This window comes from Haemaphysalis longicornis, unplaced genomic scaffold (genome assembly GCF_048455015.1).
Source record: "Haemaphysalis longicornis isolate Haplotype H1 unplaced genomic scaffold, Haemaphysalis longicornis Haplotype H1 scaffold_1, whole genome shotgun sequence".
NCBI lineage: Eukaryota > Metazoa > Arthropoda > Arachnida > Ixodida > Ixodidae > Haemaphysalis > Haemaphysalis longicornis.
Genome location: NW_027526203.1, coordinates 330,550,750 through 330,564,048, shown reverse-complemented (window position 1 = coordinate 330,564,048; position 13,299 = coordinate 330,550,750). Strand labels below are relative to the sequence as shown.

The 13,299-nt window shown below is 46.1% G+C and overlaps 1 protein-coding gene across 1 annotated transcript in view; it reads left to right on the top strand.

The window, feature by feature from the left end:
- LOC144152229 (ATP-binding cassette sub-family F member 1) overlaps window positions 1–6,480 on the top strand; it is a 38,124-nt gene extending 31,644 nt beyond the window's left edge. Inside the window, exons 16-18 of the mRNA XM_077683469.1 lie at window positions 1,914–2,075; window positions 2,993–3,065; window positions 5,900–6,480. Coding sequence (XP_077539595.1) covers window positions 1,914–2,075; window positions 2,993–3,065; window positions 5,900–6,084 — 420 coding nt within the window. The 3' untranslated portion in view covers window positions 6,085–6,480. The remainder of the gene's footprint in view (window positions 1–1,913; window positions 2,076–2,992; window positions 3,066–5,899) is intronic.
- The last annotated feature ends 6,819 nt before the right edge of the window (window positions 6,481–13,299 follow it).

Sequence of the window (13,299 nt, the reverse complement as noted above, 5' to 3'; positions counted from 1 at the left end):
AGCTAACGCAATAATTTAGTGCATATGTTATGCAGAATTCCTTCAGGCACTTTTAAGTTTGCGGTGTCAACAATGTAGTTACGTGAGGAGAAAGGAATGCGTGTTTAATTAATCATTTAAATTGTTTGAGCATGTAATGCAAATGCAGGTACAGTTGGTGACCAATTTTAGGAACGCCAATGAGAACATTTTTGCTGGAAAACTCTATACTCGGCAACGAGTTAAAAATGGCAATACGTAGCTCGTGTACGGTATCACTCCACCTAAGCGACAGACCCACATGTCGACGGGCGCGTGCATTTTGAAAGGAGATTGCTATGAATGCATGATATCATCTGCCTTTTCTCACATAGTTTGTTTGTCGTTGATGAAGCAATTTGTCAGCATATTAAGTCCGAAAAATCACTGAAACGGCTCGGGCTATAGTACTCAAAATATTCCCAGTAATGCCCTACTTGCGCCGCGCGGAGCATCATCCGGCTGCAGTGATGAGGCACAATGGCAACTTCCGTTGCCGTTCTTAAGTTGTACCCGGGTATAGCGACATATCAGTGCCCTTTCGAATTCAATTTTCTGAACCGCTTGATTGTCTGGGCGTTTTCAACTTCCCCATCAGGTTTTAAAAAATCATTCTCCTCACGAGTGTGTTAATTCCTAATAAAGATATTACTTTTAAATGGGAAAGTAAGCAAAATCTTCTATAAAACAAAGGAGTCTCCTTTTGTTGACCGAAAACAGCGCCTGCACCTTACTGCATGTGTTTTTGCATGTCAAAAATTGAGGTGGATAGAAAGCACAAATTGTGCAATTTTGGTAAACATGCAACTCGAAAATTGAAATGGGAGGCCTGGGGGCAGGGTGACAAGCTGTCACCTTGCATTACGCAACTTTTGCCAAGGCGCTACATCCAATCGTACAGGGCAGTCTGGGGTTACAAAACAATATTTTCTGCTTTCAATTTAAAAAAAAAAAAAACACCTTACGGTTGCAGTGTTTTTGAATTTGAGATTTTTAGCGGCACTTTACGTTCTCTGTGCATACAGCATCAGTACAATATGGCAGTGCTGTGAGTAATATTGTTTTGCCTGAAGGGGAAAAGCATCATAGGCTGTTATCAGTTGGTGTTTCAATTGTGCAAATGATATACAGGGTGTCCCAGCTATCATGCAGCAAGGTTTTAAAAAAGAGCAATGGCGTTATTCGAAGAAAACTTAATGCATAATGTTGCAGTACAGTGGAGTAGTGGGCAGTCACTTTTGTTAATAAGACTTCTTTAATTAATTGTAATTAATTATCTAACTCGAGAAGTACTCTCCTAATCATTGAAGTGTCAATGAGGCCCACAAGAGGCATCTAAGTCAACATTCAAAACATCTATTTTCACCCATTTTATAGTTAACGTTGACTTTTCGTTTGTTCAATTACTGGGTATACAGGTTAATTGTGCCAGCAATCCACTTTATCCAGCCCTACAGACTTGCCAGTGTGTCATTGCCATAGCTGGCTATAGCAAATCGGTGGGGAGGAGGGTACTAGGGAAGCGTAACATTTGAAAGCACTTTTCTAGCCGAAAAACGTGTGTATATTGGCTGGAAAAACTTGCAACATGGCCTATGCATTCTACACTTTTATCTGGTAAGGTAATTACCAATCAGAGCCTGTTTACGAATATTTTGAGTGTCCCTTTAACTCCCTATGGCTTCAGTGGCAGTGTGCAGACATGCTGGCTATGTGCAAAATGTTTTATTAGTAATATCTGAAAATTTGGGCCTCTGCTGTCAAGCAAAGAGTTAAACCAAGCATACATGACGCGTGACGGTCGCTGCTCGGGGAAGGAAACAAAGGTTTGGGGTGGAATCCTTGCGTTGTCTGTGCTAGCAGGCATGGCTGAGTTTTGTATTTGCATGTTTCAGAGGCTGTTCAACCTCAACTACCAGGACGCACGCAAGCAGCTCGGCAGCTTTGGACTGGTGAGCCACGCACACACCATCAAAAACAGCGATCTCTCTGGCGGCCAGAAAGCCCGAGTGGCCCTGGCAGAGCTCTGCCTCCGGGCGCCTGATGTGCTTATCCTGGTGAGTGCCCCCCCCCCACTTTTTCCCCTTTCTCCTTGGCAGGCACCAAAGGGGAGGGTGTCAGCCGTTAGTTTGTGCATCCACTGAAGGGGCCAATATTATTTATCTTTGCTGCCAAGACCAGACAAGCGAATGGCATCACTTGCGCAAGAAAACTTGAGAACATCCTGGGAGACCTTTTTTCGATGGGCTCTCTGTTGAAATTAACAAAAATAATGTAGTGACATGCACTGGTTTCACCGTACACTGCTACAAAGTTAGACAATGGCAGCATGAACGGGTGCCAAAAACAGTGGGGGCCCAAATCAAAATGCTTGCATGCCAAACAATGGTCTTTCCGTACCAGCATTGGACGTGAACTCTCACAAGTTATCCTTACTGCACATACACAGTCAATCTCCAGCATGCACACAGCGTCCACTGAAAACCATGCAATCCATTGTTCGCATTTGAAGGTGTCGTGATAGTGCATTGAGGCAGGGGATACTATGACAAGACCAGCAAAAATCGTGCCAAACAATTGAGAAAAATAAGGGTGTACCTCTTGCCATGCAGTTGCTTGTCTTCCCCCCCCCCCCCTCCCCTCCCCTTCTCTTTTTTTTAATGTTGTACCTTAGCTATCACTGCTACACCCATGCCGCCATATCTGCATGCCGCCACACTTTCTCTGTTTCCCTACATTATTATTCTGTCAGAGAGAACGTATTAAAACTTTAAATTGCCTGCAGCAGTCAGTGGAAATCAGTGCCTACATTAGACTACAGTTTGCCTGCTGTGAGAAGTGTTGAAAATACTCTCTCGGGATTTTCACTACCAACGCATTGAAGGAATGTGTGATGATGAGACTGTAGTATGTGCTCAATGAATGTTGGAGCAAGAGTGCATTTGTGTATCTTGTCTTGGTTTTGTGCTGACAGGATGAACCTACAAACAACCTGGACATTGAATCCATTGATGCCTTGGCTGAAGCTATTGGAGACTATGAAGGCGGTAAGCCACTGCCCATGCTATTGTTTTTATCACTGAGCAGTAATGTTAAGATGAAACAGGAATTGCAATAATGTGAACACAATTGCCGACTTTGGGGGTTCAAATCTTCAGTCAATCCTTTTTTGTAATGCTCTTCTGTGGTCAACATTTTTCTATTGCCAGTTTCACATTCAAAAAGTTCTTAATGCTTATAATTACAATAAAATTTGTTAAAAACATTTCAGGTTCGGAAACTTGATGCATGCATGTACTGCGTGGGCACAGGCACGTACAGTAAGGTCAGGTCTTAAAAAGGAAAACATATTTTTAATGCTACTACAAAGTACACTGAGCCTTGTGAAGAGACGCACTTTAAGGGGTATTCACACGAGAGAGAAATCCGCCGTTTCGCTCCTAGGAGTGCGCGCCACGTGACCCCCACGTCACGGTTTCTCTCCGGCGCACCGCCTCCGATGGGAGATCGGAGCTTCTGCTCGCGAGCTACAAACCCTCCGACGCTCCGCGGCGGAGGCGGCGGGATTTCGTCTGTTCGTCGGGCAGCTGGCCGCGACTGAAGTTCTAGAGCGGTTGCAGGCACTTTATTTTTATCGCTTCTTAATACATTGGACGCGAAAATGCGTGGCGCTCATGACAGGCGCACTGAGGGAGCCGCGTATACCACCAGCACGGGCGCTTGGCGAGCGGCGGCCGCGGCTGCGAAGTGGCGCAGGCCGGCGCCGGTAGCTCGAGCGACAGCTTGTTATTGCTCCCCAAGGCGCAAACAAAGCTGCGTATACGAGAAATGGGGTAATGATGTGATGGAAAGTTGCTTTAAAAATCGTCACCTGAGCCGCTTGCCAGAGCGGCGATCGAATATTCGCCGCAGTGTTAAGCCTAACATCAGTATGCGGGCCTGTAGGTGGGCCGGTCGGCTGCTACTACGTCGCGCGCCGTTCTCTCCGCGCGGCGGCACCTGCATCGCGTCGACGACCAATTTTTGGTCGGTTGACAAGATCAGTACGTATGCGCTTAACAGAAATTGCCGCCGTCGCGGAATCGGCGGTGCTACGGCAGCTATGCTTTCGAGATAGGCGGCTGCAAACAGTGATGTCCGTCCGAAAGTCGCATCCTCCGTGTGAGCGAAGGAGCTAGCCGAGCGGAGGTCCGCCTGCGGCGACGTCACGACCTCCCTCGGATTTCTCCGCTGAAACGCTCCGTCGTGTGAATACCCCTTTAAGGAGGGCTCTTCTTCTGCATAGGGATCCTTGTCGGAAGAATCATTGCCACAGCCAACCCCATAAGCAGAGCCATGCGTGGCCATGCCAAAACCACAATGTGCACACAAATGAAAACCGTAAACAAACAGAGACCAAAACAAGATAAAAATAAATCAATTTCGGCAAATTTCCATCGTGCAGGGCCACGTCTAAACTACAGCAGTCATGTTAGCATCTACAGTGCACTGCACGGCACTCAGTCAGCGCTATACATTTAAACCTCGCATGAAGAAATCACCGGGGAAAGCCAAAAAATTCATTCGCTTTTGTGGGAATTTTGTTGCCACGAGAATGAAACATAAACAGGAAAATCGCCCGCCAACCAGAAAAAAAAATTCATTCCCAAAAGTCGGTTGCATCAACTTCATAGCTCAACTCTCCCACTACAAGAGGTGGTTCATTGCTAGTCATGCACGCCTAAGAATGACCGAATCATGTCAAACGCATCAAGACATCCCACGGGTTTTCCTTCTCTGCACGCTTTTCTCTTTGGTCTTCGGCACCGAGTATGTCCGAGCATGCAAGCGAAGACCAGCTTCTTCTGTTGATGACCTTTGCCAGACAGTGACACCTCTTTGTTTCAGTGCTGTTCACAAAACTAACTGAGCACCACTTTGTTGACATCCAGAAAAGCCACAGCTGTCAGTTTTGTTTTGCGCACATGCACCATTAAAAAGTGGCATCCTTGCTTTTCAAAATGGGTAGAGCAAACTGCAGGTGGTTCCAAGCTCATCGGTGCTATTCTACCTTCCTCCACTTGGGCCACTGACTTGGGCAATGATGGCTGCCTTATCTTGTAGCGATAAAAACTTCCGCTTTTGAGCTGGCAGAGGCAGCTTATTGAGAGCAAACATGCCAATCACCGCACACACAATGAACGCACATGCGCACGCTGTTCAGCTGTAGCCGGCTAGCGTAGCCCAAGCCAAATCAGTGCCGTGAGTCACCGTGTGTCTCCCTCTGGTGGTGTCAGTGCGAGATTGCCTCCACGGCTGCCTGCTGTGCGGTCTTTTTTGGAAACAAAAATGGCGGCGGCCATGCAAGCGCGCTGTGGCAGAAGTTTTTGCACTTGGAGTCTGAAAAAAGTGCATTTGAGCACTTTTTGGACACTGTTAGCCCCAAATGGGTAGATAAAATGCCGACCAGACTTACAGTGAATTTCGTTAACGCAGGATCGCTTTCCGAAAACATTTTGTTGCCGCGAGATGTGAAATACATGGGCTTCTATGGATGTTTGCCCGGGACCTGAAAATATACCTTCTGGGATTTCGTTATCGCAGGGTTTGACTGTAATACATTGCAGCATTGACCACGCAAGATGCCATAAACTGATGGCAGCGTCTCTCGAATAAAAGAAATTTTGCACAGCATAGGTAAAAATTTGGTGCCATTCTGAATTATGTATTGGCTACGACTATAAACTTTAGTACTATGAATAAGCTGTATGTATAGTATTTCATTGTTATGGAGTGAAATTCTCAAAATTAGTGTATTAAAATTCATACTTTTGCTCTTATTCAGACCTCAATTGTGCCTGTGCAAGAGCAGCTTCAACAGCTTCTTGTTCACTGCTTCCAGGTGTCATCATTGTGAGCCACGATGAGCGTCTGATCCGCGATACCAATTGCCAGCTGTGGGTGATTGAACACAAGGGCATTGAAGAAATTGACGGAGACTTTGAGGATTACCGCAAGGAACTTCTGGAGTCTTTAGGAGAAATTGTCAACAATCCCAGTATAGCTGCTCGCCAGGCAATGGAGTAATGGGGTTGTCGCTTTTTGTGATGAACCCACTGAGGGTTGCCAAGCAGCGTTAAGAAGTGGAGAGAAACCTTGTGAGGGGTACATGCGTTGATTTCTAAATGTTACACAAAACATGGCACATATTAATGTGCAAAAAACAGCCTGCAATTCCTGACGAATTAGCGCTTAACTAAAATTAACTGCGTCATTTATTTGTTGCTGTTTGCTTCGTTATATTTTTAATGTGTTTAGTGGCATAGATTAGTTGCGTCTATGTGTGTTTCTGAATGATTTTTTTTTTTAAATTGAATCGCTTGCTGCTATACATGCTTAGTTTAATCTTGTGGCATAATTTACACGTACTTTGTATGCGCTGTCTAGGTGCTGGCTATAATACAATACTTTGAACACCTTGCAGCATTGTCTCGCTCATTTTCTATGCACAGCGGCATGGTTAACATCACTATGTAAAACTAATTTCCACCCTTGCGCCTTCTTCGATACAGCATTGCAATGGTGCTTACACAATACCTGGAAAGCACAGGCGATAACTGGGTTTTTGATCTGATGGGGACCGTGAATGCGTCTCAATAAACGAGAAGTCCAAAAAAGCACTGGAAAATCTGCATGCAAAAAGTAGGTCGGCAACTGTAATAGGATGTTGATAAATTTTTCACATTTTGGAATTGTTCTCTTCATTAGTGTTTGTAACTGCTCACCACCAGTGTTTTTAACCACTTGCCATCCCAATTAAGAGCTCGATTTGGCACATGCATGCTCCGGTTGAAAGTAAGTTTGCCAGTTTACGTTTGAAGCTTAAAGAAAACAAGGACATGGGCACACTTGGCAGCCACCTCTGAATTCGTCAATTCGGCTCACCAGAAAAATGGGAGAGCTTTCTGTTTTATTCGTGTTGGATGTGCAAACGCCTACAACAGTGTAGATTATAGAGTCTTGATTGTGTGATGGCCTGTAATATACCTCATTACAGCGTGGATACAGGAGTTCTTGCAAGGACGCAAATTTCTTTGTAGTACTTATGCGTGTGACCACTTTCCTCAGGCCAGAGGTGTCCCTCAAAGGTCTCTTTTCTCTCCAATTTCGTTTAACATTTTACTTAGTTCAATCCTGCAAGACCTGGAAGTTATGTACAGTTCAGCGCAAAAAAGGGACAGGGACTAGACAAGACACAACACAAGAGCACTACTGCAACTGAAATTTATTAAAAAAATACACTCGCTTACAAACACACTAGATAAATCTGAAAAATAGAAAAGAAAGGAACAAAAAAAATTAGGTGAAGTCGCACAAGATAAAATTTTGCACACGCAGACACTGCCATCAACAGCGCGTGTGCCAGCAATTTAAAGAAATTCAATTTCTTTGGCTGAAAAGTGCAAAGATGGCACCCTGATACACTTTTCATGCGCTGTCTGAATATTCACTGCTTCCATGATTTCCTTGGTGCGCTGGTCTCTCGACCTGAAAAGCACTTCACAGCTTTGCAATAATGGACCACAAGCACCATCTTCACAATCTTTGCAGTGGGCAGCTAAGTGTCCCTCATTGCCACGGTGTACATTATTTGCATGTCCACACAGTCGAACATTAAAGGAGCCATGAAGACAAAATAGAAGTTTGTGTTATTCGAAAGATTTCGTGTTTTGTAGTGCCCCCAGCGCTTGTTCGAATGCAAACGTTGCTTTATTCACTGAGAAATTAATCAATTTATGTTAAAATTTTGATTTTCCCGCTAAATCGTGTGTTTTCGTAGCTACAATGACATCACAGACCGTTCTGCAGCCTAGGATCCCTTGATTCACGATCCGCCGTACAGGGTAGACACACATACACGCTGGGGCCGCCATTTTGGATCGCTCGCTCGCCGCCGAAGCAAGTCATTGTATCAAAATCGCGGTAAAAGTATCGCCGCAACGCGGTTAACTGGCGAAGTTTGAATCAACTGATTTGTTTCGTGTTGCTGGGTCGCGTGGGAAATTAAACGAACAACGCGCTGAGCACGTTGACCCAATCGCAGAGGCACGGGACCGTTCAAAGGGTGTCTCCACCCTGTACGGCAGAGTTGGTATCGAGGTATTTGTTTACGTTACTGGACCTAGATGGCGCCACCATACCGTGGCGTGTCGTTTTCTGCCTTTTTTTTTCATTCTGGGAGAAAATAGTTTCGTGAAACATACTGCTCGCTCGACAAATATGTTCACGTAAGACACCATCGCGTCAATCAATCGGCCAGTGTCGTCTGAGACAACCCCAAAGCCCCGCAGTCCTGTGCAGCTAAACAAGAATAGTGCGCGCAGTACCAACAACAGCAGTACGCAGCAGTACTTCTATGTTGACATGTGCTTTCGTAACTTACACTTACCACGATGCTTACGGCTTTAAAAAGAATGTGCCCTAAATTTAAGGCAAATAGCTCGTTCGGCAGGCTTATACACTGCCTAATTTTCGTTTGCTTTTGCCGCCCTCCGCCAATCGCAGAACTGTCTCGTGTGACATCATAGGTTCTGTTGCGGGAAATGAGCTAGTGGGTCGCATGGCCATTCCCTTTTTTCCTAATTATGTGGCTTATTTGAGCGAAGTTTACGTTAAAAGTGGTGTCAGTATGATTCTAACGAGGCAATCTTTTGAATGAACCAAACTTGTGTTTTCTCTTCATGGCTCCTTTAAGACAGCGTCCTGTTTGGCCTACGCAAGTCTTTCCACATTTCAGAGGAAGGCGATACGCAACGCCTTCAACACATTTAAAATACTTATTCCGATGCTGATTGATTGATTGTAGGATTTAACACGCGGACGCAACGCAGGCGATGAGGCATGCCGTAGAGGAGGGCTCTGGATTAATTTTGACCACCTGGGGATCCTTAACGTGTGCCGAAATCTCGTACACACGGGCATTTTTGCTTTTCGCCTCCATCAGAAAAGCAGCCGCCGCGGCCGGGAATCGAACCCACAACGAGCTCATGCTCAGCAGCACAACGCCTTAGCCACCGAGCCATCGCAGCGGGTTACTGCAAGTATTACGTTTGAAATAGATACATTGGCAATTATCTTTATCTCTTCAAGTGAAGTCATCCAGTTATTGAGAACGGGAGTAGATAGTAATATGACAACGCCGAAACCGACCCCTGGTCATGCACAAGTAGTCTACGACCATGCCGTGCATGTCTGGTCGGTGGACATTTGTTTCCAACGATGTCGTTTCCATTTGTACATTATAATTAAGTATTGCATTACACATTGGCAACCAAGTTGGCATTGGGATATTCGGAAAATTAACACATTATATCCGAGTCTCGGGCTTAAAGGGGGAGAGGATGGGATTGGGTTGTCGATGTTGGGGGCAGTGCCGCCGGCTGCCGTTGGCCAATGAAGCGTATCTGCATTGAAGGAACCTAATTTCCAAGCAATGTGGGAGCAACTGGTAGAGTACCATATCGCATTTGTGGGGGTCCAAGTGGACCGTCATGTCACGCTGGCTGGCAGCCGTAAGCCATGCAGCTCGATATACGATGAGGGAAGAACGAACTCTCGGTCACGCCCATTCCGATATCTTGTGACCATGATTTCATTCTCGTCGTGCAAGCCCCTAGAGCAAGACGTACGGTCCCTAGGTGAACCGACTTTTTCCCATTAAGCCGAGGAAATAAAATGCAATCTCCAACGAAAAGAGCCTGACGTTTTCGGAAGCCGCTTGTTTCCTTCTGTTGTAGCGGTGGCCACTCACTGAGCGCCTTGCTGTGGAGCGAAGTTCGTGCATGTACACAAGCGGAAGGGTTTGGAGGGGACGATTTATTTTTTTTACAGCTCTTTGAATAAGTACGGCTGAAGTAGCAGCTTTTTCTACGGTTAGTCACGCTTTCTGAGATGGACATTCCACCGAAGTCCCTTTGGCGGTCTGATGTTTCACAGTACTAGCCGGGCGACGGCGCTCCACTGGTATTTCGACATTGCTCTTGGGCTGTTCGATTCGCTCCGGTACATTTTTCGTCTGTCAATGCATAACGAGGTGAGAGAATATTGTGCACTTAGGCTTTTCGCACAGCCCTCGACATTTGAAAGACCTCGGTCAAGCTTTCTTCAAATAACGTAAAAAGGCGCTCTGCAGCCTGCTCCTCGAAGAGAAACTATACCACCTTAACCCACCTCAGTTATCGTATGACCCCATGAACATCTTGAAATGTGGGCAGGAGCCAGCTTACCGAAAGGCTATGAAAGGAAATGGGTGGGCGGTACCAGGGGTTTATATTTTTGTTATGCGGTTATTTTTTTTCTCTGTTCCCAGTTTTTTTTTTTTTTTTTTCAAATTCTATACCTTTTAATGATGCACCTACCAAAAAAAATGTTACGCCATCAGCTTGTTGTACTCCTTATCATTGAAGAGTGCGCGACCTCCACACGTACGAGAAAGATGCAAATTTCTTATTAACAGTGAGGTAAATAAAATAAATGCCTACATATCTGTTCGCTTTCCTGCATATTTTAATTGTTGTACAAGCTACTCGTCCCTTGTTGTTCTGTTTTATTACATGGGGCCGCACGTGACACGCCCCTCCAGAATCTCTTTATCTTCATGCAAGCACCATGAACTTTCACTCGGCACGATAAAAAGCAACTTAGCATGGGCCCTGAACAACCGATTTTAGATCTTTGGGATTGGTTGGTTAGCGAATTGTTTGGTTCGTGCAACGAGGGGAACCGCGACGGCCCAACTATCTCCCCCCCCCCCACACACACACACAGACACACACTGCTGTACAGTTTGCCCTCCCAGACCAACCTTCATTTCATGCTTTCAGGCTTACTTTGATCTCCTTTTAATTCTTTTAATTCTCCGTTCTATCAGTCACTGAGTCTTCTTGGCCCTTAATCCCCACCCCCATATTGCTATTCTCCAGCACCCGAAAGCTGTAGTCGAGGCGACGAAGGGGCTTTGTTGGCCCCACTGTCGCCCATCGAGAAACAAGCTTGCTCGCTACACCCTTCCTCGCCTTGCGGTCATACCGTCGGCGCCCCCTCTTCAGGAATCCTTCCTTCTCCACCATCACCCCACCACCAATTAAATCTTCGAGGCGCGCCCTTAATCGGTACCCTCGACATTCTTGGATGACTGAGATCTCCTCGCCTTCTTCCATTTAATTGGCAAATTGGCAATGAATAGGCAGTAGAAAGTTGCGGTCTCGTTACAGCCGTCCACCTTACACATTGGAGAGGCTCAAGTGCGCCCCCCACCCCCTTAACGATAGGGTGGTACCCGGAGCCCCCTGGCACTCGCAACCCCCCCCCCCCCCCCCCCCCCCCAGCGACGCCACTGGCCTTCAGGACACTATCACATTGTAAGAGGCTGCGACCAAGCCCCAATTTCCCCGTGTCCCAATCCCTATCCCACCCATGAGCTTATTATGGGTAGTATATGAGTTTTTAGTTTATTCTCTCTCTCTCTCTCTCTCTCTCTCTCTCTCTCTCTCTCTCTCTCTCTCTCTCTCTCTCTCTCTCTCTCTCCCTCTCTCTCTCTCTCGCGCGCGCGCGCGCGCGCGAGGCGTAAGCGAGTGTCCCGGTAGTTTAGTACCGTGGCTACACGAAACGAGGATTACGACGACGACAGGAGAGACGCCAACAGCTGCTCACACAGCTGCTAATGTGTCTCAAAATGTGCTTTGCTGCTAAGCAATGCGGTGTTTCTGGGCCATATGTAGATTTTTTTATAGATGTTACAACTTCTTCAGAGATGGTGCAGCGCCATAGTTTGTGTATACTGTTGGCGGTAAGCGCGGTAAAAAACGAGGAACGAGAAGCGAGTATTGTCGAACTACTAAACACATTAAGTTTGAAAAAAAAAATGTCGGTAAGCGCGGTAAAAAATGATGAACGAGAAGCGAGTATTTTCGAAGTACTAAACACATTAAATTAGAAAAAACTGCAATATTGTCCGTGTTTAGGCGCCTATTGTAGTGTGTGGCGGTCCATCAAAAAATAGATACTTGAGCTCATTTGAAGGAGTGTAGAAAGGGCATTTATTTCTGAAAGTTTAATCGAAGCACATGTTTTAAGCGAGAAAATATTTTTCTTATATTGAGCGGCCACCACGTCCTCTCCGCACTACCGTCGGCGTGGATATAAAAAAGGCCTTCGATAACGTTTCCCATGACGCGATCCTCCAAAGCCTTCAAGAAAGTCTGATATAATTGAAAAGGCGTGCGCCTTTTCAATTATATCAAAGACTTTCTATCGCACTGTCGCATCATTGGACCCGGCAATTAACCAACCGTCAGCCCCCTTCTCCATACGCCGTGGTACGCCTCAAGGCTCCATCCTATCGCCAATTCCGTTTAATCTATGAAAAACCTGCCCTTTAAATTATTTTCGGTTTCGGATCTCTCCCATGCCATTTATGTCGACGATATCACAAGTTGGAGCTTCCGAGGCAGTTCGGGTACTCAGGAGCGTACCCTCCAGGATGGCTTGGATATTATTCAAGCTCAGATCTGTGGGCTTGGAATGCTGCTCTGAAAAATCAGAATACGTCGTTGTTCTTAATCAGAGCAATAAACAAACAGACCTCTATCTTTCCCTCATCAGCCTCACTGTCAACGGCCACCCAATCCCCTGACGCCTACACATCCGCATCCTCTGCTTTATATGACAACGAGAAGGGAAGAGCACAGTCCAAAACTATTATCAATCAGATCAATATAATCAACATGCTTCGTCGAGTCACCCGCCACAACATAGGCCTCAAAGAACACGAGCTTTGCAAGATAGGAGAAGCAAAAATCTTTTTTTTTTTCCAGAGTTTTGTACGCCCTTCCCCTTAAACTCACGAAAACTCGAAACAATAAATTGGAGATCGCCATATATATCTGGAAATGCCTACGAACGGAGCTCGGTGTGCCCATGTACGCCCCAAGATCTCCTTGCCGACGCGGCCCTCCACAATACCCTTGAGGAGAAAGTAGCCGCGCACATCACTGCCCAACAGCACACGCTCACGACGCCAACCCAAGGCCGCACCATCCTGGCTGATATATGGTTTGCGACATTTCATTTATCTCCTCTACCAAAAGAACCTCCACCATGGGACACAATTCCTAGAATAACGGCCAAGCCCATCCCGCGTCACATGGACCCGTCTTCAGGCTCCGGCAGGCGTCAAAGCAGATCCCTCCATCTTTCCAGCCCATCACATGACATATAACACAGACGTACGCCACGTTTACC